Below are 24,040 nucleotides of genomic sequence, written 5' to 3' on the forward strand. Positions count from 1 at the left end.
TTTCCTCGTCTTTTTCTTTTCTCATCGTTCACCAATAAACCAATTAACCATTTCTATTCCATCTTTGTTAGTCAAAGTAAGTCAGCCGTTGGACGATCGACTTGCAAGAGTACAATCATTTACGTATCTCAGATCTAGTTAGGGACTGGAAATTTGTATGGTTGTGAGAAGTTTGTTATGATGACGTAGAGCTGCACTTATTTTTTTCTTGTTTGTAACGTTGTTGCGGATTACTCATCCGCGGAAATGGTGTAACCTCTAAATATTATAATAAAGTTAGTTTCTATCAAAAAAAAAAGGTAATTCAGTCGTTCAGTGGGATGTGCGGTTCAGAAGAGGGTTGAATAACATCGAGTTGCGAGAGTACACCACTCTTCTAGGGGTATTAGACTCAGTATCATTGTGTGTGGGTACGGTGGACGTCCGGGTTTGGTTAGGGGACCCCTTTGGTGCTTTTTCTTTCGGTTCTCTTTACTCTTCATTCTTTCCGAGTACTAATTTTCCTTTTTTCCCTTCTCAACATCTGGCAAGTACCAATCCCACAAAAGGTGAAGGTTTTTTCTTGGATAGTGGCTATGGGGAAATTGCAGACTTGTGACAATTTGCAGAAAAGACGGCCGGGCCATGTATTAAGTCCACATTGGTGTTGCTTGTGCAAGGAAAATGAGGAGAACCAAGATCATCTTTTGCTACACTGTTTTTTTACGAGACGTATTTGGATCAAGGTTATGCAACACTTGGGATTCGAGTGGATTTTTCCATCCACATCGAAAGACATGTTTGTCACGGAGCAAGGATTTCTCATTGGGAAGGGCCTTAGGAATTTCTGGTGCATCATTGTTCATTGTGTTTTTTGGTCGACATGGATCGAACGCAATAACAGAATTTTCAACGACAAAGTTGACTCGTGGGAGGAATTATGGGAGAAGATCAGATTCAGAGTAGCGAGATGGACGATTAACATACCAATGTTTCAGCATCTACTATTATCGAACTTAGTTAGGGATTGGTGTTTTATTTGCTAATGAAGAGTTTGTAGTTTTTAATTGTTGTGGTGGATTGTGGATTGCTCATCCACTAGCTCTGTAATCTAAATTATTATTATTATAATAAAGTGATAGTTTCCAATCAAAAAAAATTAATAATTTTTATGAATATTTACTTTTACATATATTTATACATAATCGTCCCATAAACTTTATTTGGAATAAAAAATAAATAAAAATTGAATTATACTTTAAATAATAATAAAAAATTTAAGTAATATATTAAATGTTGATGGAAATTTAGGAAAAGATAATAGTAGATTTTGAATAAATGGGCTTCTTGGCATAAAAATTGAGTAAAATAAGTTTTTCAAACAAAACTTCTATTTCATGCTTTTTTTAACATGAAATTCTGTAGAGTCTTTGCTAGTAGTTTTGCAAAAATTGATCGGATCGCCAAACTTTTAACTTACACTCAAAAATTGCAAGATTTTAGTATCATATACACCCTAGACAAAGGGACTCAGAAGAGAGACAAAACCTGAAAACCGAACGCATATTCCAACAGGTCGAACATGTCCAAATCTCGCTGTCCAGGAACATCAAAATCAGCTGGAAGTCGAGGAAAGTGGTCAGAATATCTGATTGCTGACATGGCAGCCCTGACCTGCACAGATTATCAGCAAAACCAAATCTGAATAAATCAAGAATACTCTTAGAAGTCGCAAATGAATTTCGTGGAAGCAAAATTAAAAACACAAAAAAGTAAGATTGTGAGTAATCGATAAATATTCACTTCACAGAAACACAAGGTCTTAGCTTATGATATCAGTTGTGAAACCAAAAGAGCACAAAATCATTCTATAAATTTCAAAGAGCACTTTTGACTTCATGTATAGAAATGCTGATTAAATCAGGTAGGTGGCAGATTTATCTATCTCTATCTCTATTCTATATTAAGACTGAGTGCCTTAGACCGACATTTTGGTAGGATGGTGAGTCTTTTCTTTCCCCTTTTTTGTATTTTTTCCCCAATTTATGTATTTACTATATTGCCCCAACCATTTTACCTTATTTGACAATTTTGATAATTATCATGTTCCCTCTTATGATAATTTTTATATAAAAGTTGAATAAACCGAAAGATGATTTTGTTACAAAAAAGAGACTACAGAAGCATGCAACGCGTGCACTGGGGTGGTAGCTTATATAATCAGGGTATTAACTTACCTCTGGAAAGTATCCAATAGCATTGGTTAGAGATTGTGCTTCCAGAGGAACAATATTGTATGGGATGAGTTCTGCTGACATAGTTGCATCTGACATTTTTATCCTTCTCAACTGGAACAACAATTCCAAGAAAGCAAGTTTAGAGAAAATAAATTGTCTATGAAGGAGTGCTTTACCAAAAAATAAATACTCGATAGCGCCAAACAATTAAAGAAGCAAAGCAGTCAGAAACATATATCAAGATGAAGTTTAAGAAACAGGGGGAAGAGGCAAGGGAATACCTCATCCGTGATCAGCCTTCCCACTCCATCTGCAGGCACATCTTTGCTAAGTGACTCCATCACCTCAACCAAAGCCCTCAGAGTAGCAAATACTCTTTTCATTTCCGAGAATCTAAGTTCCAAACTACAACAGGTAGAGAAACCAGAGAAGCTGTAAGGACGCTTCGTAACGGCACCATCTTCTGATAAATATCAAGTAGCAGAAAGGAGGTAAATGGACGGTGTCTGCCCTTGCAAAACTATGATTTAGAAAAAGTATGTTGAAAATTGAAATAGATTTGATTTAATCGAAAAGGCTACACACAGAGAAGATACAGAAAATTTTAATCAGTGCCAGGAGTGCACAAAAGTTTTGGCGACTGCGTTGCAAATGTCAGGTGAAGTAACTGAGCAAAAATCAAAATGAGACAAAGGTGTAAGAAACCAAATTTCATCTTTCACAAAGCACGCAGAATATTTATAAATATATATTCCAACATGTTGTGCATCTATAGTTTCACCAAAGACAGCACATTGACATTGCAAGGGGAATTCCAAGAGAAGAAACATGAAGAAATACAAAGAATTCAGAGAACGCACATGTACAGTGGTAAAACGATGGTATCTAGAGAATTTCACCTTTTGAAAGGAGAAAAATGCTATAAAGAAGACGTCTTTTATTGTACAATATCATCTCATACAGAAATATACTGAATTAATTATATCACGCAATAGATAAATATTTTTCAATACGGGCATTTAAAATGTGAAAATTGGGAAGTGGTTATAGTTAAAAAGAAGAAATAATAAATGCATGGGAGATGCAGAATAGGCAAAAATGAGTTCCTGGGAAAATTGAAAAGGAGACTACGATATTTGTCTTCATTTTCGGGAGCGGAAAAGAGAAATTAGGGATAGAATCCACGTTTGTCCTACGTAACTTTTGGAATGTCATTGATCACATGTTAACGACATGGCCAAGGATAAACAAGCAATAATGAAACAAATCAGAAAAGAAACGCACTGTCCAATGTTAGCACTAAAATTTCCAGATTCGCGCCATCTTTTTTCCTCATTCTGGATGTCGTCCACTCTGTGACGCCTCTTATACTGCTGATAAAAGTCCCACAAGAGTTCAACATCACGATTACGATCTATTCGAGCACCATCCTTTTTGGCAAGCTTTTGCTGCAGCCAATGTTGAAGAACAAAGTTAAAACTCTACTTCTCAAAGAAGAGTGCCAAGTACAACATGAAACTGAAGTCCTCATAATCACATGCGACTATCAAAATAAATTATAGCGGTGTTTAGCATAAAACAAATACAATATACTCCTATGACATGATTTCTAATACTCAAAACTTGCAACCGAGGCTATCAAAGACACAAGTTATAAACGAATATGCTATTGTACCTTGATGACAGACATTAAACCGGTCTTGAACTGAAGAACACCCCTACCTTCACTGTCAGGGTCCAATTTCTGAGCCATACTGTATGCCTGCTCACATACTTCAGCACAGAAAGTCAAGGCATGATTAAATAAACTTTAGATTGTTGAAGCAGATACCTGAACTTAACATAAAAATAAAAAAGAATGAAAGAAATAGATATCACAGAAAATAAATCGATTTCACAAAAAATCGCATTCGTGGAAGAATATCTGAAACCATTTTGGAACATCTTTTTTTTTAATAAGAAACATATTTGATTAAAATATTAAAGGTTTACAATACAATTGGCGGATAAGAAATCCGCTATGCAACAAAACTCCGATCCACTACAACTTCGAATTTAATCAAAAATAAACTTCCAATCCCTATACAACTCCGAGACACTTATGTGACTATAATCTTTATGTAAGTTCGCCCAACTTGCCACTCCGAGAAACCATTTTGGAACATCTCATCAAGCAAAGTCAGGCAGGACATCAAGTATGAGATATTGACAGCAAATCAAGAACTCGTCGGCAAAGTACATTTCACGTTTTTGCAATAATATCTTGCAGTAGAAATTATGCAGGACTACGTAGAAACACTTAGACAAAAAGGTGATTTTTTCTATAATTTATGGTTGGAACTAGGACATTTAAAAACATCGAAAAGATATCTCCAAGAAAATCACAAAAACAATATAGGATCACCGATCACCATCAGACCAAGACATCAAATTAGACCATAAACCTGTAGGTGTAGAAGTGGATCATTTGGAACCAATCTTCATTTTGTATTTAACTGTTTGATGTTTGGAAGAAGGACATCAAAAAATCGCCTTAAAGATTTTTTGCTCTCTACTCGATTTTTCGTCATATATCTTAAATTTTCTAGCAAGTTTCTAGGGCAGTTTAGTGCGGGAAGCTTCGGAGCTAGTGTCAACTCGAGGAAGGGTCGGTAAACATTCTCACTTTTGATATATCCAAGTCTTGTCACCAGACATCATCAGTGGGCTGACGACGAACGAATATATAATCTTAAAATCTTAAATAGTGATTTAAGGATCATTAGCAAGAATTATGAAGCATGTTTGGAAATTCAAGATATGACTTAATAGCGATTTCATTATGTTGGTATTGTCTAGGTTCAGACAAGTAAATTTTCTGTCAGATTGTTTTAGTAAGGTACGTGATGTGTTGACTGAGACATCCAAGCGTAATATACACACTTATATGCTACATATTTATCTATTGCATGATACATGTTTTAGATTTGTCATATTATGCATGACATATCACGTTGGACCTGATATCTTTTGAGATATACCTCGTTCGTCGAGGCCGCTCAGCCATGTTCTTTGTTGTGGACGGTTGGGCATCGAGAGCTACAATGTCCAACGGGACCTACGCGCTCTTATGACCATGGACATTGTAGGTCCACGTCTTGATGATGAGTATGGAAGCCAAAAGATGCCTAGGGCAGATCAGAGACTACACACACAGGCGCCTCTAGACTAAGCATGAGATTCTTAACTTGATCTTTGATATCCGGGCATATTGCATTTCACAAGCATCATATCAGGTTGTAAACTCGTACATTCTCGTATTGGGCGATTGTCACTAACGTCCTTGTTTTCATCTTGGGCACCCAATTCCACGGAACAGGTCTTAGGTTGAACAGTTCAGACGGCAGGACAGTGGCTAGAGCAAATGGGTTTTAGGTGGTGATCCAATGGAAGTTTTATTTGGTTACTCGTATTCTCATGCAGGATTATGTTTTCGATATGGTTGTATCAACGTTTAAGAGTGGTGATCGAGTTATTTGATTTGTGTTATTTAATTGTTGTTATCAAGTTTAAATTTTGCATGCTTATTAGTCTGTTTCAATGTTGTACAGCGGGAGGCAGTGGCGGGCTGGTCTACCGCCTCAACCGCCTAGGCGTTGAATTTTTTAAATAATTTTTATAGATAATCATATATAATCATGCAATATAATCACAAATTAATCATCATTTTTTCATGTAAGATGTGTAATTAAATAATGTTTGAACATAAAGAAACTTCATACAATATAATATCATGTAGATAATGTGCAAATAAATATATAAACTCCTCAACGGATGCTATAGGACATGCTTCAACTTGTTCTACGATACACGCAATATAATGTTTCATCCTATAAACTCCTCTTTTAATAAGCATCTTACACAATTTCCATGTGATCCAAAATCTTTTCTGTTTATGATACAACACCTCATATTCCAAAACAATAACATTAGACTTTGGCTTAAATTCCAACTCCAGTTGTTTATCCTTTTCCGTCGTTCATCTTCAACAATAAATCAATAGTAATAGGAAACAAAAAAATTGATTTTCGAAATCACAAAATCTGAAATATTATAAAAAAATATATGTTAAATAATAAATGCACAATGTCTAACCTAAAGCTTCTTGCTACCGGCGGCGGCGACGGACAATTTGTGGGCTCACTGGTTGATAATGACAAAGAGTAGGAACCAAAAGTTAAAAAAAAAAAGTGGGGTGTGATTTAAAATTTAAATAGCTAGGATTTTGAGTTTTAAAATTACTTGATTTGAGTTTTAAAATTACTTGATTTTGACTAGGTTTTTAAAAATTGTTGACTACAACTTAAAATGTTGACTGCCACATCTGAATCGCCTGCTCGCCGCCTCCACCGCCCTCGACCACCTGCCCACCGCCGTATAGCTTGGACCGCCTAAAACAGTTGCCTCATGCGTAGGCGGGGCGATCAAGCAGCTGCCTCGACCGCCATTTAGAACACTTATATGTTTAGTAGTGGCTCGGATAAGGGCGCTACAGTTGATGATGATGGGTGGACTAAATAATAACAGTGATGGCGAAAATGATCTCGTGTTTGATTATGATAGTTTGACTTGGGATAAAGTTCGACGAGCTTCTGGGGTTGATGAAGATGCCTGTGATTTTAGATCTCGGGGTCTATCCTCTACAAAAGAAGCAAGAACCGGTACGAGTGAGTTAAATACGTATAAAAGAATATCTAATATCCATCATTATAATAATGAAGAGGAAGAAATTAATTCTGGTGAAACCGATGAGGATTCAGAAGCACACAAATCTGGAGCTTCAGATTCTGGAGATGATCATGATGATGATACAGTTGAGTATGATGAATTTGATGATTTAAATTTCTGAAGTTTTTTCCTTAAAATACTATGATGCATTATCACTTCCTAATGAATTTTACATTATGGGAGTTTTTTTCTTTGTTATGATTTATGTTACAATATCCATTAATGGATTTTTATTTATATATATGGTTTGTTATCTTTGTGAAAAATATTTTATTTAAATTGCATAAATTCATTTATATATTTTGAATTTTAAAATTTGTGTCAGATGCATTTTACTTCGATAAAACGTGCGGTTCGCCATGCGTCTCATGACCCAAGACCCCATAGCGCTTTAGTGCGCCTTGCGCCTAAAATAACTATGATTCCAGTGACGTAATGGCTAGGGATTTAATCATTCCAACTATAAGATCAAATAAAGAAAATAATATTAATTTCAGCTTTCAAACGTAAACCGTAATCTTCTCGAATTTTCTCCATTTGGCTGCTTCCATCTCCTTTCTACCCTCATAATTTGGAATGCACTCCAATTAATCCACCTATACACTCGAACTTAACTATTGTAACACTGCTATTATCTCATCAAATTTAGTGGAAATATCAAGAATGTGGGTCATGGCTGCCAACACACATCATGCTCCAATTAGCAACAATTTGCTATTCTGAGGACCCCATGAAAAAAAAATATTTGATTATTCTAGAACAGAAACTAATGTTGAGACCATCTACATCTCTACCACTCAATAATTCATGAAATGTATTCGGTTTTTTCCCATACTTTGGCTAAAATGCATCTATGTATGTTATGTTCCATTGAAAATTTATTGGGGTGATATTTTTCACAATGAAAATTTTGACACGAGTTTGAATTACTTGTTTGGGACAGAGTTTGATAAAGTCGATCTCCAGCTAAGGCCCCAGACTAAAGTACAATTGGGGTACTTGAACTCGAACATTTGACCGTGGCAAAGCACCAGGTCCAATCCAACTAAAAAAAATTGAAATAGTGGCTGCTGGCATAGACAGTTTGAACCCCTATTAACATAACAAAAAACAGAAACAAAAACAAAATCAAAAAAACAAGTGTTTTACTTAGCATAATAGCAGGTCTAGATGCAAATAAAAACAATATTTCAGCTCCTCGAACAATTTATCACGCACATACGCTGCTTCAACAAAGGATATTACAGCACCTTAGTTGAAACAATAAGTATATAAAGAAACTAGCAGCTAATAGTTGCTAACTACATTTTAACTTACTTATTCTTGCAACATTAGGATCCTGAGATTGAATCTCATCAGCCGCCTGCAGAATTGCATCAATATTAGTGGTCCGCTGAAGCGAATCGGGAACGGAGCCTGCAATTCCACTGGAGGTCCGCTCGTGGCCATGCCCTGTAGTCCGCAGCTGCTCTCTGCGCAGCGCAGCAGTGACCAATCTGTTCCAGTTATCAAAAACCCTAGCCATAATCTACGATATGCGAAGAAAACAATTCGAAAATCACGTCAGATCTAGTTGAATTTGGGGTATTGAGAGGTTTGGGGCTTCCCCATTTCAGGATTTGAACGAAATATTCCACGCGTAGTGTAAGTTTCGTTTTGCAACTCGCAAAGACGTGAAGCCGGGAAGGGTGGTTTTCAATTTCTGTATCGTGGACTTGAATATGACGGTTCCAGGAAGGTTTATTTCTTCCAGGGCAAGGTACAATATTAACAGCGTGCAGCACCACGCGTTCTATTGGAACTGGGAATTTGGACTTTTACTTAATGCTTAATTAATTAATCAATTATTATATATGAATATGAGAAGACTTTGGTCGAGTTAACGTGATATTTAGCTTTGATCTTTTCAAGGTAGGGGGTTCAATCGGTCCAAACCAAACCGACTGAATTGGAAAAATCGAAATTTAACCGATTCGAATTTTTTTAGACCAATCGAACTGACCAATTTTTCTGATAAATTTTTAAAGTCTGAGACAAAAAAAATAGTAAAATCTCGGTCCAATAATAATTATATATGTGAAAATATCGATTTAATTGTTTAACTGATTTTTTACATTCAAAATCGAAAGAGAACCGATTTGACCAATATTTTTTTAAAAAAAAAAAAGAATGATTGAACTGACCAAACCGAAATTCCGATTTTGATCTATTTAGTCAATTTTCTCAGTTTAACCAAGAATTTACAGAACTCTATCTTTTTTTATTTACTCGTTACTCTTGAAAATATTTGGGTTGTAAGACAAAAAATTGAAAATTATAAAACTCTATAACTTTTTATGATTATTATTACAACGTTAGTGTTATTTTAACCCTTCTTATGACTGGGGTTTTGTTTCATACTCAAATATTTAAATTTAATGATGTATTTTAATGACACTCTCATATTAAATTTACGGGAAATTGGCCTTCAGTCCCCAGTCGTCGATATTTTTGTGTTCAGTCTCTGGGTACTTTTTTAGTACCAAATTTTCACATGAAGTGTACCACATTTCTACATGAAGTGTACCACATTTTGTATGACATAATACCACAATTTTATTGATAGGGAGTGAACCCAAAGAAATGTTTTGATTGGGATTTTTCACCAACTTTCCCAATTTATGGTCTTTGATATTTTTTCACATGATTTGCATATGAGAATTTTTTTTTTTCAAAAAAATTAAAATATATTAAAATCAACCAGCTGCACTATCTTTGATCATGTATACACATAAAAACAGTGGCATTGAATCAAAAAATTTTATGCCCTTGTTGGCATTGAGTGCAATTTTTGCAAGAGCATGAACTATCTCATTAACCGATCTTGAGCAATGTTTAACTGCTTTTCCATTCCAGAATTCACACAAAATTTGTATTAGTTCCAAATTTGGATCTTCAGATGATCTTAATACAATGTGGTTATCTGTTGTATGGACGATATTAACATGTTTTTGTGGTGAGCCATTGGTTAATTGCATCACCGAACCCTCCAATTTTACGGAAGACGTATCTAAGGATGTTTAATATGAACCTTTGTGATGTCATTTCTGAAGTCAATTTGGTTGGGTCGAATCCAAGAGAGTGGTGGAATAATAATGTTTTCACATGCCATGTTTGCTATGACAAGTACAAATTTGCAACTCTGGATGAATCAGATAATGGTGAGAAATTGTTTATGGGGAACTATGTGACCTCAAATATCAAGGGACAAGGGAAGTGATCTTGAAGATGATGTACGAGAAATAGATGACTCAACAATGTGCTATATGTGTCAGAGGTTCGAAAAAATACAGTATATGGTTCGCTTCAAACAAGCATGATTTTCTTATTGTCTTTGATTCACATAAGGTTTTTTTTTATTTAAGATTGAAATATTTGTTAGTAAAGGTTATGTAAGCGATTGTCTATTCAAACTCAATGTGATGACTCTTAAGCTCGTGATTGATACAATGAATTCTTTTGTTTACTTGATTGAGTCTTCCAATTTGTGTCATGGTAGAGCAGGACATGTTAATTTTGATATTATCCGTAGATTATTTAACTTGAAAAGCATTCCTACATTTTGAAATCAATAAACGACACGAACGTGAAACTTGTGTGGATGAAAAACTAACAAATATCATCTTTTCAAATCATTGAAAGAAATGATGAACCTCTTGATCTAATTCACAAAGATATATGTGACTTAAAGGAGTGCAACCATTTTATATAGTACAAAATTTTGTTACGTGTATTTTCTCGAAAGAAAAGATAAAGCCATAGAAAAATTTTCAGATACAAAAGTAAAGTCGAGAATTAACTTAGCAAGAAAATTATGGTGTTAAAAAGTGATTGCGGAGGTGAAAATGAATCATCGTTTACTGATTTTTGTGTTCAACGTGATATCAGAGACGAAAGAAACACACCTTATTCTCCTCAGCTAAATGACATTGAAGAGAGAAATAATCACACTTTGAAAGAAACGGTGAATGCATTGCTATTAAATTTTGGTTTACCTCAAAATATGCGGAGGAAGCTGTTCTAAAAGCAAAGTCAAGTGTCCTAAAAGAAGTAAAAAAAAAGTTTATATGAGTTATGGAAAGGAAGAACTATTTCCTTCCAATACTTACTAGTGTGAGGGTCTCTTGTGGAAGCAGCAGTGACCACTCCGAATAAGGTAAAGATACGTCCAAAAACTATTGATTGTATTTTCGTTGGATATGCAAAAAACAATAAAGCTTATCATTTCCTTGTACTTAAATCTCAAATATCTGATATTTACAAAAATACGATGATGGAATCAAGAAACGCTACGTTAATACGTGTTTTCGTGCAAATTTAATGAAAAAGATTTTAGATTTACGTGAAAAGCACGCTAGGGCGGTATGTTGTACCTACCCTAGCGCACCCTTTTTGAACATGCATGCTGCAGCACCGAGGAGCTCGAGCTAGGACGGTAAAATTTGATCGTCTTAGAATGACCAGATTTGTTTTTTAAAAAAGGTTGGTTCATACATGTACCCGATGGTTAACTGGACCCAGACTTGAACCGTCGGGTTCACAACATGGCCCGTAACCATCTTAGACGTTTACAGTTAAGGTTAAAGAAAATTCTGACCCCGACCTAGCCCATAGGCCATGTCTGCTAGTAGACCTGCTTATCAAAATTGATGATATATAGGTTTTGTAGTTTAGTTTGATAGTGCATGCAGTTTCAACTCAAAACGCAACATATTTAATAAGTTACGTTTCCATTGGTTTAGAAAGCAAAATTATGCAATTGGGTTTCAATTTTGACTTGCTAAGTTATTTGTTTATCTATTTCATTTGAGAAGAGGTATATAATATACAAGACCATGGTTCAACAAGTCGGTTTAAAAAAGTTTGATCCTTAATCATAGCATTCTTTAACGATTACGTTTCATGAATCTTCGGTTACAGTTATAGTTCGAACCTCCATTTTTAAAGAAATTTAAAATATCGATAAAATTTTTGAAAAAAAATGTAGAAAGTGCTCAAATGTGTTTTTTCCATAAATTGATAATTAGAAAACACACCTATTGTTTTTCACTAAAACTAACAATATAGGAATTGTAGAACTAAAAATTTTAAGAGCATTGCCCACTTTCCCAAATTCTTTCATCATGTTCATTTCTTAACCACCGATCTTATAGTAAATGAAATCAAATCATATTAATAAAAAAATTATATAACTATTATTACTGTATTCTATCACACACTCACTGTGTGTGCTTTCTCGCTGATATATTATTAAGCACAAAGATTGTATAGCTCACTTGTAAAGAATTCATTAATTACCAAACTAAAGAGTTCCACTTTCATGTTAGGACTACACATTTTTTTTCTTAAATAAAGAACCAAACTAAATAAAATAAATAAAAACTTCATGAACCACAACCGACCCACCAATCGGTTATCCGGTTTAGATTTGGACTTGACAAGTTAAAATTGAACCAATCTGGAACGTAAAAACTCTCCGTTCAAACGTAATTTTGGTTGCATTTGGTGTTATGAATCCATGACGTTCAATTATCTAAATTGCTCACTAAAAAATTTATCTAACTTGGACCAAAAAACATTAGAATCTAGGCAAATCACAATTTTGTGAAAATCTTGTATCGTAATATATATTTATATTAATTTTTTTTTAAATATTCTCAAAAAGAATAATTAACTATTGTTTTTTTTGGTAGATTCTAATTTTGGAATTTATAATTCTAAGGCCTTGGCCTCTGTCAAACTCTTTAGCTGGCCTTTGGAAATGGAGGAGCCCTCGGCAGAGAAGAAACGGAGAGAACTGGAGAGAAGACAACTGGAGAAGGTCGGTGACGTCATCGCCGCAATCAATGGCGCCAGCCAAGTCGATCAAGTTGTTGTCGCTCTTTGTTCTCTCGCCGCTTCCCTCTTTCCTCTTGATACCAATTCATTTTCAGGTTTCCCCATTGATTAATACTGCCGCTTTGCTCTTAGTTACATGCATGTTCAGTGTATCTGATTTCAAACTTTTGGCGAAATTTGTTTGATTCCGTTGCGTATTAACAGCATGTCATGTGATTGTTTAGCTTATGGTACTGTTTTTTTTTTTTTTTTTTTTTTTTTTTTGATATGTAGGTTGTCTTGACGAGAAATTCCGACACGAGGTCCGTATAGATTTAAATTTGCCTAAATTTAGTTGTGGGGAATTTTCAGAAAATTTGAAAAGAAACGATTTTGATTTGTTCTTGAACTTTTTTGGGCAGTTGTTGGCTATGGAGTTTCCCAGTGAAGATGAGAGAATTGTGTGGTGGAATATTTTCTACAAGGGCTCCGCATTTCGAGCATTTGCCAGATTTTTGTTGTATGGTAAGGTTTTTTATCCTTGATAATTTTTTTTTGATTTGTAAAGGGTTGGTTGGCCCCATAATACTTTTTGTGGCTTTATTATGTCCTTATATTTTCATTTTATCACGCATTCTGAGTCCTGCTACTGGTTTTGCTCTTTTTTTTTATCTTTATGCTCATGGTTGAATGGATAGATGAATGCATTTTCATATGAACTAACTTAGGTGTATTTAGCAATTGAGAGCATGTATACACAAGATTTTTTTTATCTGTATTGCTTCACTTCTTGATTTCTGCTATACTTCATTTTGCCCTATAATGTGGCTTTAGTTGATCTCTAAAAGATATTGTGATTTCATAAAGATGTTGCTTCCAATTGGCTGGCATGCTTCCCAACTTCTGCAAGGAAACAGTCATATGATGTGTTTTTCGTTAACGGCTGTGCTGCTGAGATGGTTTATGAGGTGGTTCCTTGTCTACAGCAGATTGGAAGTGGTAGTCATGATTCAAATGCTGTGTGCTCAAATGCTGAGAGGTAATAAGTAAATAATTTTTTAGTCACATCCTTTCTAATCTTTTAATGTGATCTTTTATTCACATTTTATTGTATCTTGCCTTGCTTTTCATTCATTCTTATCTTAGCTTAAAATCATCAAACAAGTTTCATAAGAACTTTGTTTTATAATTCTATTTTATATGTCTCTAATCCATACTTATGAGTGATGAAGTCATTGATTTTTTTCAGATTTATCTGGAATTCAGTCAATTAATTGAGTTATACTAACAAAATAAAAAAAAAATTGTTGATCGAGGAACTTTTATATTAAGGGTTGCCTTGTTTTGATATTTTTTTAATGTATTTTGTTCTGTGGTAAGTATGGTAGATAACTCATTCACTTCAGCAATTTCATTTGGTTGGTTCACAGAGTGAGTGATTAAGCTCTAAATTCCACCACTGACTTGTGTGGATTCTGGGCCGCTGATTAGTTAGTTTCTAACGCTGAGCATTTATTATTGGATTTGGCTTGATATGTGTTGCATAGGGCTAATAATCTTTACTGGTATGCTATGATTTGCAACCTTTGATTTGTGAGACATAAATTGGAATTTTTCTATCTATTTGTTTAGAAGGGGTGAACTGCAATTTGGTCTAGAGAAAGTTGAACCTTTTGACTATTAAATCAAGGGCAAACATTTTTTAAAAGAGCAATTATGTCGGGGCTTTTGTTTCACCTTGTTTGTATATTAGCTACCAGTTAAGTATGTCTTACGAGTTACTTGTGTAGATTACACCACACTACTTGTTTTTTTCATTCATAAGTATGTTTAGGTGATGGAATTCTCTCTAGAAAGCATGTACTGATATTCTTGCTAACATATTGTGAAATAGATTGCTTGTTCTTTGCTTGCTGGAGAATAATGGGGTGCTTCAGATGGTTAGAGATTTCTGTGGTGGTTGTCAATTTGAAGATCTTGGCCAAGAACAACTCAAGCAGGTTATTTCTAGGGTCTCACAGCTAATTACATCTATTCCTGATAAAGCAAGACAAGGCGCTCCAACTTCACTTTCACCTCGGTATCCTCATCATTACAAACTTAAGACGGGTTCTTGTTTGTTTATCCACAAAATATGTGTCCTGTGTTCATATGGACTGAAGTTTGCCTTCATGAATAGGGATTTTTTGAGATGATTTTCGATGAAGCACATGGAACACGTGTCTGCATTGTGCTTCACCTATAATCGAGCATCACTTTAGACCTTTTTTGTCCACAAGGGAAAATCACTTGTTACAAAGGAGCATGAGAGCACCTGAATGTGTTTGATAAATTTTGGGTTTTTCCTTCCCATTGCAAAGCTCATTAAACTTTGAGTGGTGGCACTGGTGGAACATCAATGAGAATACAATTGTTTTTCTTCTTTAATGGATAATTTCTTATCTTTATGACCATATATTAACTTGTCCATGCTCTTCTTGTTCTGTTTTTATCCTTTACTTTATATTCCAGTTTGTTCTTTAAAAGAATCACGACTCAGCTTTTCCATGGAATGACGGAGTGGGATGATAAGTTAGTTCAGGAGTCATCTTTAACAAATGACTTCCAGAAGAATAGTGGTATTCTTTTTGTTGCAGAAGCAATTGTCCGTATTTGTCGTCGAGGGTATACTGGTATTTTGAAATTCCTAGATCCTGAAGCTAAAATAATATGGAATGCTTATGCTCATTAAATAGCTAGCTTTTACACTTTTCAGGTGAGCTATTACGTGATGTTATTCCATTGATCCTTGGAAATGTTCGCAGCATCTTAAAAACAGGCTCTGGGGTGGCCATCGATGAAATTTTTGTGTCACAACCAGGTGTCCGTTTCTGGTTGAAACTCATGGAGGCGGTGAATGATTCCCATTCTGTTGAAAGAATAGCTGAAGAACTCTTGCATCAACTAGCTGATCAAAATGTCAACAATGTTGAGGGTTATTGGTTTTTGTGGATACTTTTTGGTCGCCTCTATAAGCGCCAACCTTCAATCAGGTAATAAAGATTTATATAGCATGCACGATCCTTGTAACAACGAAGTCTCTTTCTATCGTTCTTCCATAATTTGGCACTGTTATACTAACATAAAGGAACAAGGAAAGGTCAATTACTAATCTGTGTGGACATCACTTTTACAAAACCTGAATGAAATTTGGATGATCAATCAATAAGAAACAATGTGCAAGGGCATGCTTAACACAGCTCAACATTCTACAATTTATTCAAATAGAATTCGGAAGTAGTTTTCATTTTCTCAGCGACTCTGTGATTTCTGCTTATCCATGAAGGTGTGATTATGTTTCTACGTTTTGCTGCTCTCAGGTTTGCTTTTCGAGAGAAGTTCTTACTCTGGAAAATGTTTCCTACCTGTTGCTTAAGATGGATTCTTCACTTTGCTGTACTTGAATGCAACCCCGAAAATGCTTTATCAGTAAAATCTCTTAATACTCGGGGTCTCTCGGAGACGGTGCAGCGCCTTGTGGCAGCATGGTCAAAAAGTGAGTTTGTGCAATCAGCCCCAATTGAGCGACAAGTTTGTATCCTTGTAATAAGTTATTGAGTACTAACCAAAAGGTTGATAGTTATTGAGTCTATGATTTGTAAAGACCTGAATTCTTCATAGAATCAGCCACTCTTGTCTTCAGCTCAATACCCACTTTGATAGTTCGATTATTGAATTGCGTGTGCTTCAGTGCCATTTTCTTCTAAACAATGTTAAACCGTACTTTTTATTTACTGTCATGACATCATTCATGTTATTTCCTTAACATGAGATACAGATGTAACCGCTGCTTTAGGCCTTTGCCTGGAGAAGATGAGTAAAGAAGATCTAGACGCTACAAAGGATGCACTGCCATCAATTCTACAGGGGATCAGCCGTAGGTTTTGGATCTTTTTCTCTCCATTGAAATGCTTGTGAATTGGTGACCTATTGTGATCCACTAAATTCATGTTGCTGACAGGTAGGCTGGAGAGCCCTGAATATTTGGTTCGTAAAATGGCAAGCAGTATTGCTTATGTATTTTCTAAGATCATAGACCCCAAAAATCCTCTGTATCTTGATGATAGTTGCCAGGAAGAGACAATAGATTGGGAGTTTGGGAAAGCAACCCCAATCAAAGGGCCTCCGACAGCAACAATGCTCAAAGTGAATGAAAATTCTGATAGAGAAATTCCTCATGCTATGATCCCTGGAAATGAAATTCAAAGGAATGAAGATAATGGGATCAGTAAAGACTCAACAGCTATAAAAAACAATGTGCAATTTAATTTATTTGACCCTGATGAAGTTATTGATCCGGCAACTTTAAATAATGATTCAGCCTTTGATGAAGATGACAGTGACGATGGAAGTGAGGATTCTGGTACCTCAAGTGACTCTTTGAAACCATATGACTTAACAGATGATGACACTGATTTGACTAGAAAGTTCTCGCAGTTGACTGATGTGATCGGAGCACTAAGAAAATCGGATGATGCAGAGGGAGTAAGTTCAAGGATATTTGTAACATCCTTCAGTGTTTTATTTCTTCAGTATATAACCACATGGAAAAATATGGTTTTCTATCTGAAGATAAATAAGGTTGTGCTGTTAGTTGTCACACACAGGAAATACAAAGTATCTCATCGTGTGTTACTACTGCCTTTTATTTTGTTACTAATGCTCACCCCCTGATATATCAGAAATGGTTTATCATTTGCAAAGTCTGATGTACATTATTCAAAGTACCATATATCTAATTATTTATGGGGTTAATCGCGAAGTGTTCCATGAGCACATTCCTTAATGAGGAATTTTTACCAATATGCAGGTTGAGAATGCCCTTGATGTCGCTGAGAAGCTGGTTCGAGCATCACCGGACGAGCTAAAATATATGGCTGGTGATTTGGCTCGAACACTTCTAATGGTCCGTTGCTCTGACTTCACTGTGGAAGGAGAAGAAGCATCAGCTGAAGGAAAAAGACAAAGGGCACTGGTTGCATTGATTGTCATCTGTCCTATTGAATCTCTTGATAGTCTTAACAAGCTGCTGTATTCACCTAACATTGACATCAGTCAGCGGATAATCATCTTGGATGTCATGACAGATGCCGCTCAGGAGCTTGCAAGTGCAAGAATCCTGAAATCTGAACAACCGAAGTCCCTTATAACACAAACTTCAGATCAACCATGGTATGTACCAAGAAATGGAGGTCCTCCAATAGCAGGGTCCTGGAAGGAAATTCCGTCAGCAGGAACTCCATTGAACTGGTCTTACTCATATGAAAGAGAACTTCCATCCAAAGCAGGTCAGATCAAGAGAGGGAAGACCCGCCGATGGAGCCTTCGATCAGCAGTTCAAGATATCCAGACAGAGCACACGCAGAACAGGTTTCCACCATATGCAGCTGCATTTATGCTTCCAGCAATGCGGGGGTTTGACAAAAAGAGGCATGGTGTTGATTTATTGGGGAGGGATTTTATTGTCTTGGGGAAACTCATCCACATGCTTGGTGTATGTATGAAGTGTGCAGCAATGCACCCAGAAGCTTCTGTTTTGGCATCCCCTCTTTTGGATATGTTACGATCCAGGTATTGACATTTAACAAATGCCATGAGTGTTAGGTAGAATTTTTTTCTTGCACTGTTGTTATTAAATTTAAAAAGAATTTGGCAATCTCATTTTTTATAAAATTATTTAAATCAGCAATCTTTTAGGTGGATGTTCATGATTCAGATCTTTCGCTTACTTTAAACAGGGAGGTATCCTATCATGCAGAATCGTATGTGAGGAGATCTGTCCTTTTTACCGCTTCGTGTGTATTGTTGGCCCTGCATCCATCATTTGTTGCATCTGCTCTGGTTGATGGAAATATTGAGATCTCTGGAGGGCTTGAGTGGGTTCGCACATGGGCAGTTGAGGTGGCTGAATCAGACACAGACAAAGAATGCTACACGGTACGTGAATAAGACCATTTACATAGAAGCTGAATTTTCATATCCTCATTCTTCTCATCTACCTTCTGTGCTCGATTAATAGACCAGTACAATTATGAGATGGTCCTGTTAATCCCTACAATTTTTGTTTCACAAAAATTGCAAGAAAATAAAAATGTTGTAGTTGATCGTTCTAATGGGAGTTCTTGAAGCTTGTTTTTGTATTTTTGACTGATCTGGGGTCCACTTTCATCTAACCTCTGGCTCTGTCAGGTTTTTTACTTATTTGCTGTCTTTATACCTTCAATCTCTTACACGGTCAACCTTGTTTTCTTGGATTTTATCTGAATGTGGCTGCCTTTATTGGATTTATTTTTTTGGTTCCTTTGGCCACAGTGAATGTAATCATATTTTTCATTTTAAAATGCAGCTAGCAATGGCGTGTCTGCAACTCCATGCAGAGATGGCACTGCAAGCTTCTCGAGCTCTTGAATCCACAAAAGATGCATCAAAGCAGAAGAGCATTAGTATATTCCCTACTTCATCAAGTGGATCGATCAAACTCCCTTTCTAGACTCCGGAGATCGGTGTTTTTGCCATTCCTGTACATTCTTTTCAGATGTAGCCATTTATTTTTAGAGAAACTTGACAAATATAGCCATGTCATCTTTTTCCCCCGTGCGTGCAGGTGCTTGCACTCTTCTATTTATTAATTACAGATACAGATACCGTGGTGCCAATCCAATATTACACTCGTTCGATTTCTTAGGATCCGAAGAGGAATTCATCATGCCTAAATTGTATTAAAAGATGGATGCAAATTTAATACTTGAAGTGCAATAAAATGAATCACGTTAATGATCACCATGGATTCCTTTTTGGATTTTAAACAAGGCTTTTGGAAATATGGCCGCGTGTACAGACCTCAAGTTGCTAACGAGATGTTAAATTTGGATCAAGGTGCTCGACTCGATGCATGCCAGATTCAAGGAGAATAGAAGAAGCTTGACGAAATGTAAGATGTATTCTGCATATTTGAGTTTATTTTTCAGCTTTCACTTAGTTTTTTGTGGTTGGCATTATGAGAATTGTGTGATTTAAGGATTTATTGATGTGAGAACACATTAGATGCATGTGGCATGATTTCGGTCTTATATTAGATAAGACGATAAACATGAATAATAGGGACAAACCATATGTGTGGTATAAAATAATTTTATTTTGAATAAATAATACAAAACTTATCTCTATGTTACATTCATAATCCAACCTTAATTAGTTGCAAACCGTAATGATAAAATATCAATCAAATTATTTGACATTAACTGCAATATTTTTTCTTTTTTTTCCATTTTTTACACACTCTCAAGTTAGAGCAAATGTATTTATCATGCCCAATTTACAGTTGAAATATTCAAACTTTTGTTTGAAATGACTCTTCAACAATCTGTTGGTCAGATGTGACAAAGGACGTACACATTATTCCTCCTTCAAGCTTTTCTTTGATGAAGTGTATCAACTTCTATATGTTTTGTGCAAGCATGTTGTGCTTGTTTATTCACGATGCTAATTGTTGACTTGTCGCATAATAGCATAATTGGCACTTCCCATTCAACTTCAATTTTTCAAGAACTAGCTTTAACCATAGTAACTCACACACTCCATTTGCCATAGCCCTAAGCTCAGCCTATGCATTATCACAAACCACAACATTTTGTTTTTTTGTTTTTACCTTTCCATGACACGAGATTACTCTTAATCTATTATCCAAGGACATATAGGTAGTGTGAAAACATTTAAAACAATAGATTGCGAGTTAGTACCTTTCTGGGCGATGGAACAAGCCACTGGAGTAGATTGTGAAAAAGGTGTGGATTGAAAAAGCTTATACAGTTGCTCTAATTGTTCTTTACTACTGAAAGAGGCAGTTCCCGGAGATTTTCAACATTGTTTTGTTCCTCCAGTCCAATTTGATAAGCCTTTGGACCCCCAACTACCTGTTTGTTTGAAAGACTTTGGTTTCCAGTTGGGTGGTTTGCCGTGTAATTCCCGACAGGTTTTTGTAGTATGCTAGGGCTTTTTACAGTGTTCACACACTTCTCCCTTCCTTGGCTGAACAATATATTGTCGGTTTTGAGGTGCAGTAGGAAATTTTTTGCTAAACAGGCTGAAGTTTCTGAAACTGATGATGTTTTCTCGCTCAACATGATTTTCCTACTACCTTCTTCTTTCCTTACTTCAACAAACATTTCACTTAATGAAGACTGATAAGATCTCGTTGAAATGGGCGAGCCGGGTAAGGAGCTCCAACGGATCAAATCAACAATTTATAATGTTTGGGAGTTTTGAACAAAGACAATGGCCTAAACAACACCTACGAACAATGAAAAGAACTCATGAATGGGCGCCGGAGGGATATCCGACGTAGCCACTCCGATGATAAAGTCAGCATGTTATAAGATGATGAATTCGATTCCCGCGTCATCTACTAAGTCGGTTTACCATACTAGCTTCTGATGACTTCTCGGACACTCCAAGCCCAAGTTGTTCTGAAGGATTGGACTGCTTGTAATGCTCACACTCGAGTGCGGTTCACTTATCGAGGCAGCGCCATTCTCGAGGTTGCCCAAGTGGTTGTGCAACCGGGAACTATACCCGGAAAGGTGAGAAGCACCCGGCCAACTCTATGAGGACCCGGGCTATTTGGAAAAGGACTGCGGATAAAGCCATCACACCCGGGAAGGGAAGATTTACCCGGGCTTTCACAAAACGACCCGGTACCCCGGGTTGTATAAACGGGTATCAGGTGATCGAACCCATATCCTTATAGGGGTATCACCACTCATCCCTAAAATAGTCGGACTAGAGCTTGACTCGCTGTCCCGATTCGATCCTTTCTGTTCACTCTCGGATTGCAATTGCGAATAAATACCAAGCGAGGGAACTTTTTCTAAGTGTCTTGTATCCCATATTCCCGATTCCTCGATATCTGACAATTACTATTTCCGAGAAAACTAATCAAACACATCATTACGCCTGCATTAGTAAGGATGCCGCCGAAAAATCTCTTCATATTCTGAGGTAATGATGAGCATGCTTCCTCGATATCCGTACATGTCTTTTCATCTGCTTGCCCAGTTTCCCAGACTTTTTCTGATCGTTCGATTGGATTCGAATCCACGGTAGAGATTGATTACCTTTTATGTATATAATGGATGGCTTGCCTATTCTATTTCAACCCAACAATTTCATATTCAGGGCATACAATGGCAGGGTCCAGTAGTTCAAAAGCTCCTGACATGGCAGCAGAGTTTATGCAAGCCGCCCTTGAGAAGCGCAAGTCTGAGTTGGAAGATGAGGTCTTCCACCAAATCCTTCATTACTGGGAGGAACTGCAAAGGTTTGAACTGATACACGAATGGGAGGAGGCTATCACTCCTCAACTGGTGGCCAAACTGGCCAAATATCGGGAACGCTTGCAGCTTCCTGATACGGAAAATCTCTTCGAAGACCGCTACATCCTTCAACTGATGCTCTACAAGGAGAGGAGGATCCTGCAGAAGCTTCTCTCCTCGGATGGTTTTGTCAAGGCGTTTACCGGTAGCTCGGTAAAGACCTTTCTTGCCAAATGGATGATTTCGGTTGAAAAGGAATTTTGTAATGTAACGGGTGGACCCTTCCCCGAATAAATGAAATCTTATTTTATTTTATCGCTTGCACTTTACTATCACCTTCTTTTACTTAACTGCCCCAACTGATAAACAATTTACATAAATGAAATCTAAAACTTTCCGCATTTAGGATGGGGTATCCCGGCCTCGAATCTCTCGGGTGATAAAACCAAATACCGGGCTCAGGGTACCTCAGCTGTACAACGGAATATCATAGTAATATAATTCTGAACATTAAAATGCTCATATGGGGAGAATACCCACCCCTCCTAGGTTATGATGATGCCGTGACATTGATAATTGTGCCCACCTTTTCGGCTACCTGGAACAATTTACGAGGGGCATCCTGATCGTCCACCTGTCTAGATTGGACGGTTTCGATCAACTCTTGCCTTTGAATAATAAAGGAGACTATTCGACTGGCTGAGACCCTTGGACTTCCTCCACATTTAAGTACGTTTTCCTATAAATAAGAGGGTATAGATGCAGAGTGACCCTCAATCCAAAATGTCGAGTTCAAGTGGTTCCAGTGCCTGCAGCAGTACACATGTCCTGGTGACTCCGGGAATGCGTCCTCATGTGGAAGAGCTGAAGAAGAGAATTGAACAGCGCATATGGGCGAAGGTCATGGCCGTGCGGGACAAGGTTTACGACCTGGATTATACCTATCGCAATCGTCTCGCCACTACTCGAGCACAAAGAGCAAGAGCGAGGAAGTATACCCGAAAATTTGTAGTAAATCGGGTGACAGATCTGGTTGATGACGAAGTTCTGCTGCACATGATGCTGTGGAAAGAGTGGCATGCTTTGAACAAGATAATGAAGGATGAATCCTTCGTCAACCTCCGCATTCATGAGTTAACTAATTGGATAACGGAGTGGCAGGATTCTGTATCTTATATAATGGATCCCATAACTTTCCGCCGTTATTTTATGTAATGGAAGTTTTATCGATTTTTATTTCTTCACTATTCTTCTGCAAACAAATCTTGTACAAATTTATGCGGACTGAAACAACAGACGTACCATAAATTGTAATAACCCAATCTTTAAAAACTGAAACTACCCTTGGGACATACCTGATGAAAATATGGTTCCAGGATCTAGTGTTTACTTCATTCAGAACATACTCCCGGGCTGGTCAAATCTTTGAATTTGTAACAAAATACCAGGGTCTCGGACTACCCGGACTTAGAAATCACCATCCCGGGTTTCTAGGTTTCCCGAGCTACGAGACAAACCCGCCGGGGTTTCCAAATCCTCCCGGCTTACCCACACAGCATCATAATGACACGTGTTCCTCCATTCCAACGGTCAGTAATGTTTCGTATTTCGAGGAACAGTAGGCCTGACGCTAATCATGGCGTGTGTCCCTTCGCCTATCCTCACGGATTCCTAGGTTCATTTCACCCGTTCGATCTGCTTTCAATCAACGATGCAGATCCACTTTCTCTTTTATAAATTCTAACCGCCTCTTTTCTGGAGAATCATTTTCAAATTCGAAACTCCGGCGAAGCCCTTACGAAAAATCCTCTCAAAGCTCCTTTACGAAGTTTCTCCCGTCTCCGGTGCGCC

The 24,040-nt window shown here is 36.8% G+C and overlaps 2 protein-coding genes across 3 annotated transcripts in view; one reads left to right on the forward strand and one right to left on the reverse strand.

Annotated features, from left to right (window-relative positions):
- The window catches only part of LOC140820795 (callose synthase 10-like), a 59,948-nt gene extending 51,210 nt beyond the window's left edge, over positions 1 to 8,738 (reverse strand). The window contains exons 1-6 of one of the 2 annotated variants that reach the window (XR_012115586.1): positions 8,301 to 8,738; positions 3,892 to 3,989; positions 3,501 to 3,664; positions 2,498 to 2,621; positions 2,217 to 2,327; positions 1,528 to 1,653 (exon numbers count right to left, since the gene is read on the reverse strand). Coding sequence is in view for 1 of the 2 variants with exons in the window: in XM_073181131.1 (XP_073037232.1) it covers positions 1,528 to 1,653; positions 2,217 to 2,327; positions 2,498 to 2,621; positions 3,501 to 3,664; positions 3,892 to 3,989; positions 8,301 to 8,508 (831 nt within the window). In the remaining variant the exon portion in view is untranslated. The remainder of the gene's footprint in view (positions 1 to 1,527; positions 1,654 to 2,216; positions 2,328 to 2,497; positions 2,622 to 3,500; positions 3,665 to 3,891; positions 3,990 to 8,300) is intronic. The other variant, XM_073181131.1, reaches the window with a different exon arrangement.
- A 4,002-nt stretch (positions 8,739 to 12,740) lies between these two features.
- LOC140820796 (uncharacterized) lies at positions 12,741 to 19,913 on the forward strand. Its single transcript, XM_073181133.1, has 13 exons — positions 12,741 to 12,955; positions 13,134 to 13,162; positions 13,262 to 13,364; positions 13,707 to 13,878; positions 14,734 to 14,919; positions 15,351 to 15,511; positions 15,595 to 15,871; positions 16,199 to 16,413; positions 16,657 to 16,755; positions 16,840 to 17,363; positions 17,689 to 18,449; positions 18,617 to 18,815; positions 19,225 to 19,913. Exons 1-13 carry the CDS (start codon positions 12,784 to 12,786, stop codon positions 19,366 to 19,368), a joined length of 3,042 nt encoding a protein of 1,013 aa, XP_073037234.1. The 5' UTR covers positions 12,741 to 12,783; the 3' UTR covers positions 19,369 to 19,913.
- Positions 19,914 to 24,040: the final 4,127 nt, after the last annotated feature.

Source organism: Primulina eburnea, unplaced genomic scaffold (assembly GCF_022965805.1).
Source record: "Primulina eburnea isolate SZY01 unplaced genomic scaffold, ASM2296580v1 ctg1459_ERROPOS7100000, whole genome shotgun sequence".
Classification (NCBI taxonomy): Eukaryota; Viridiplantae; Streptophyta; class Magnoliopsida; order Lamiales; family Gesneriaceae; genus Primulina; species Primulina eburnea.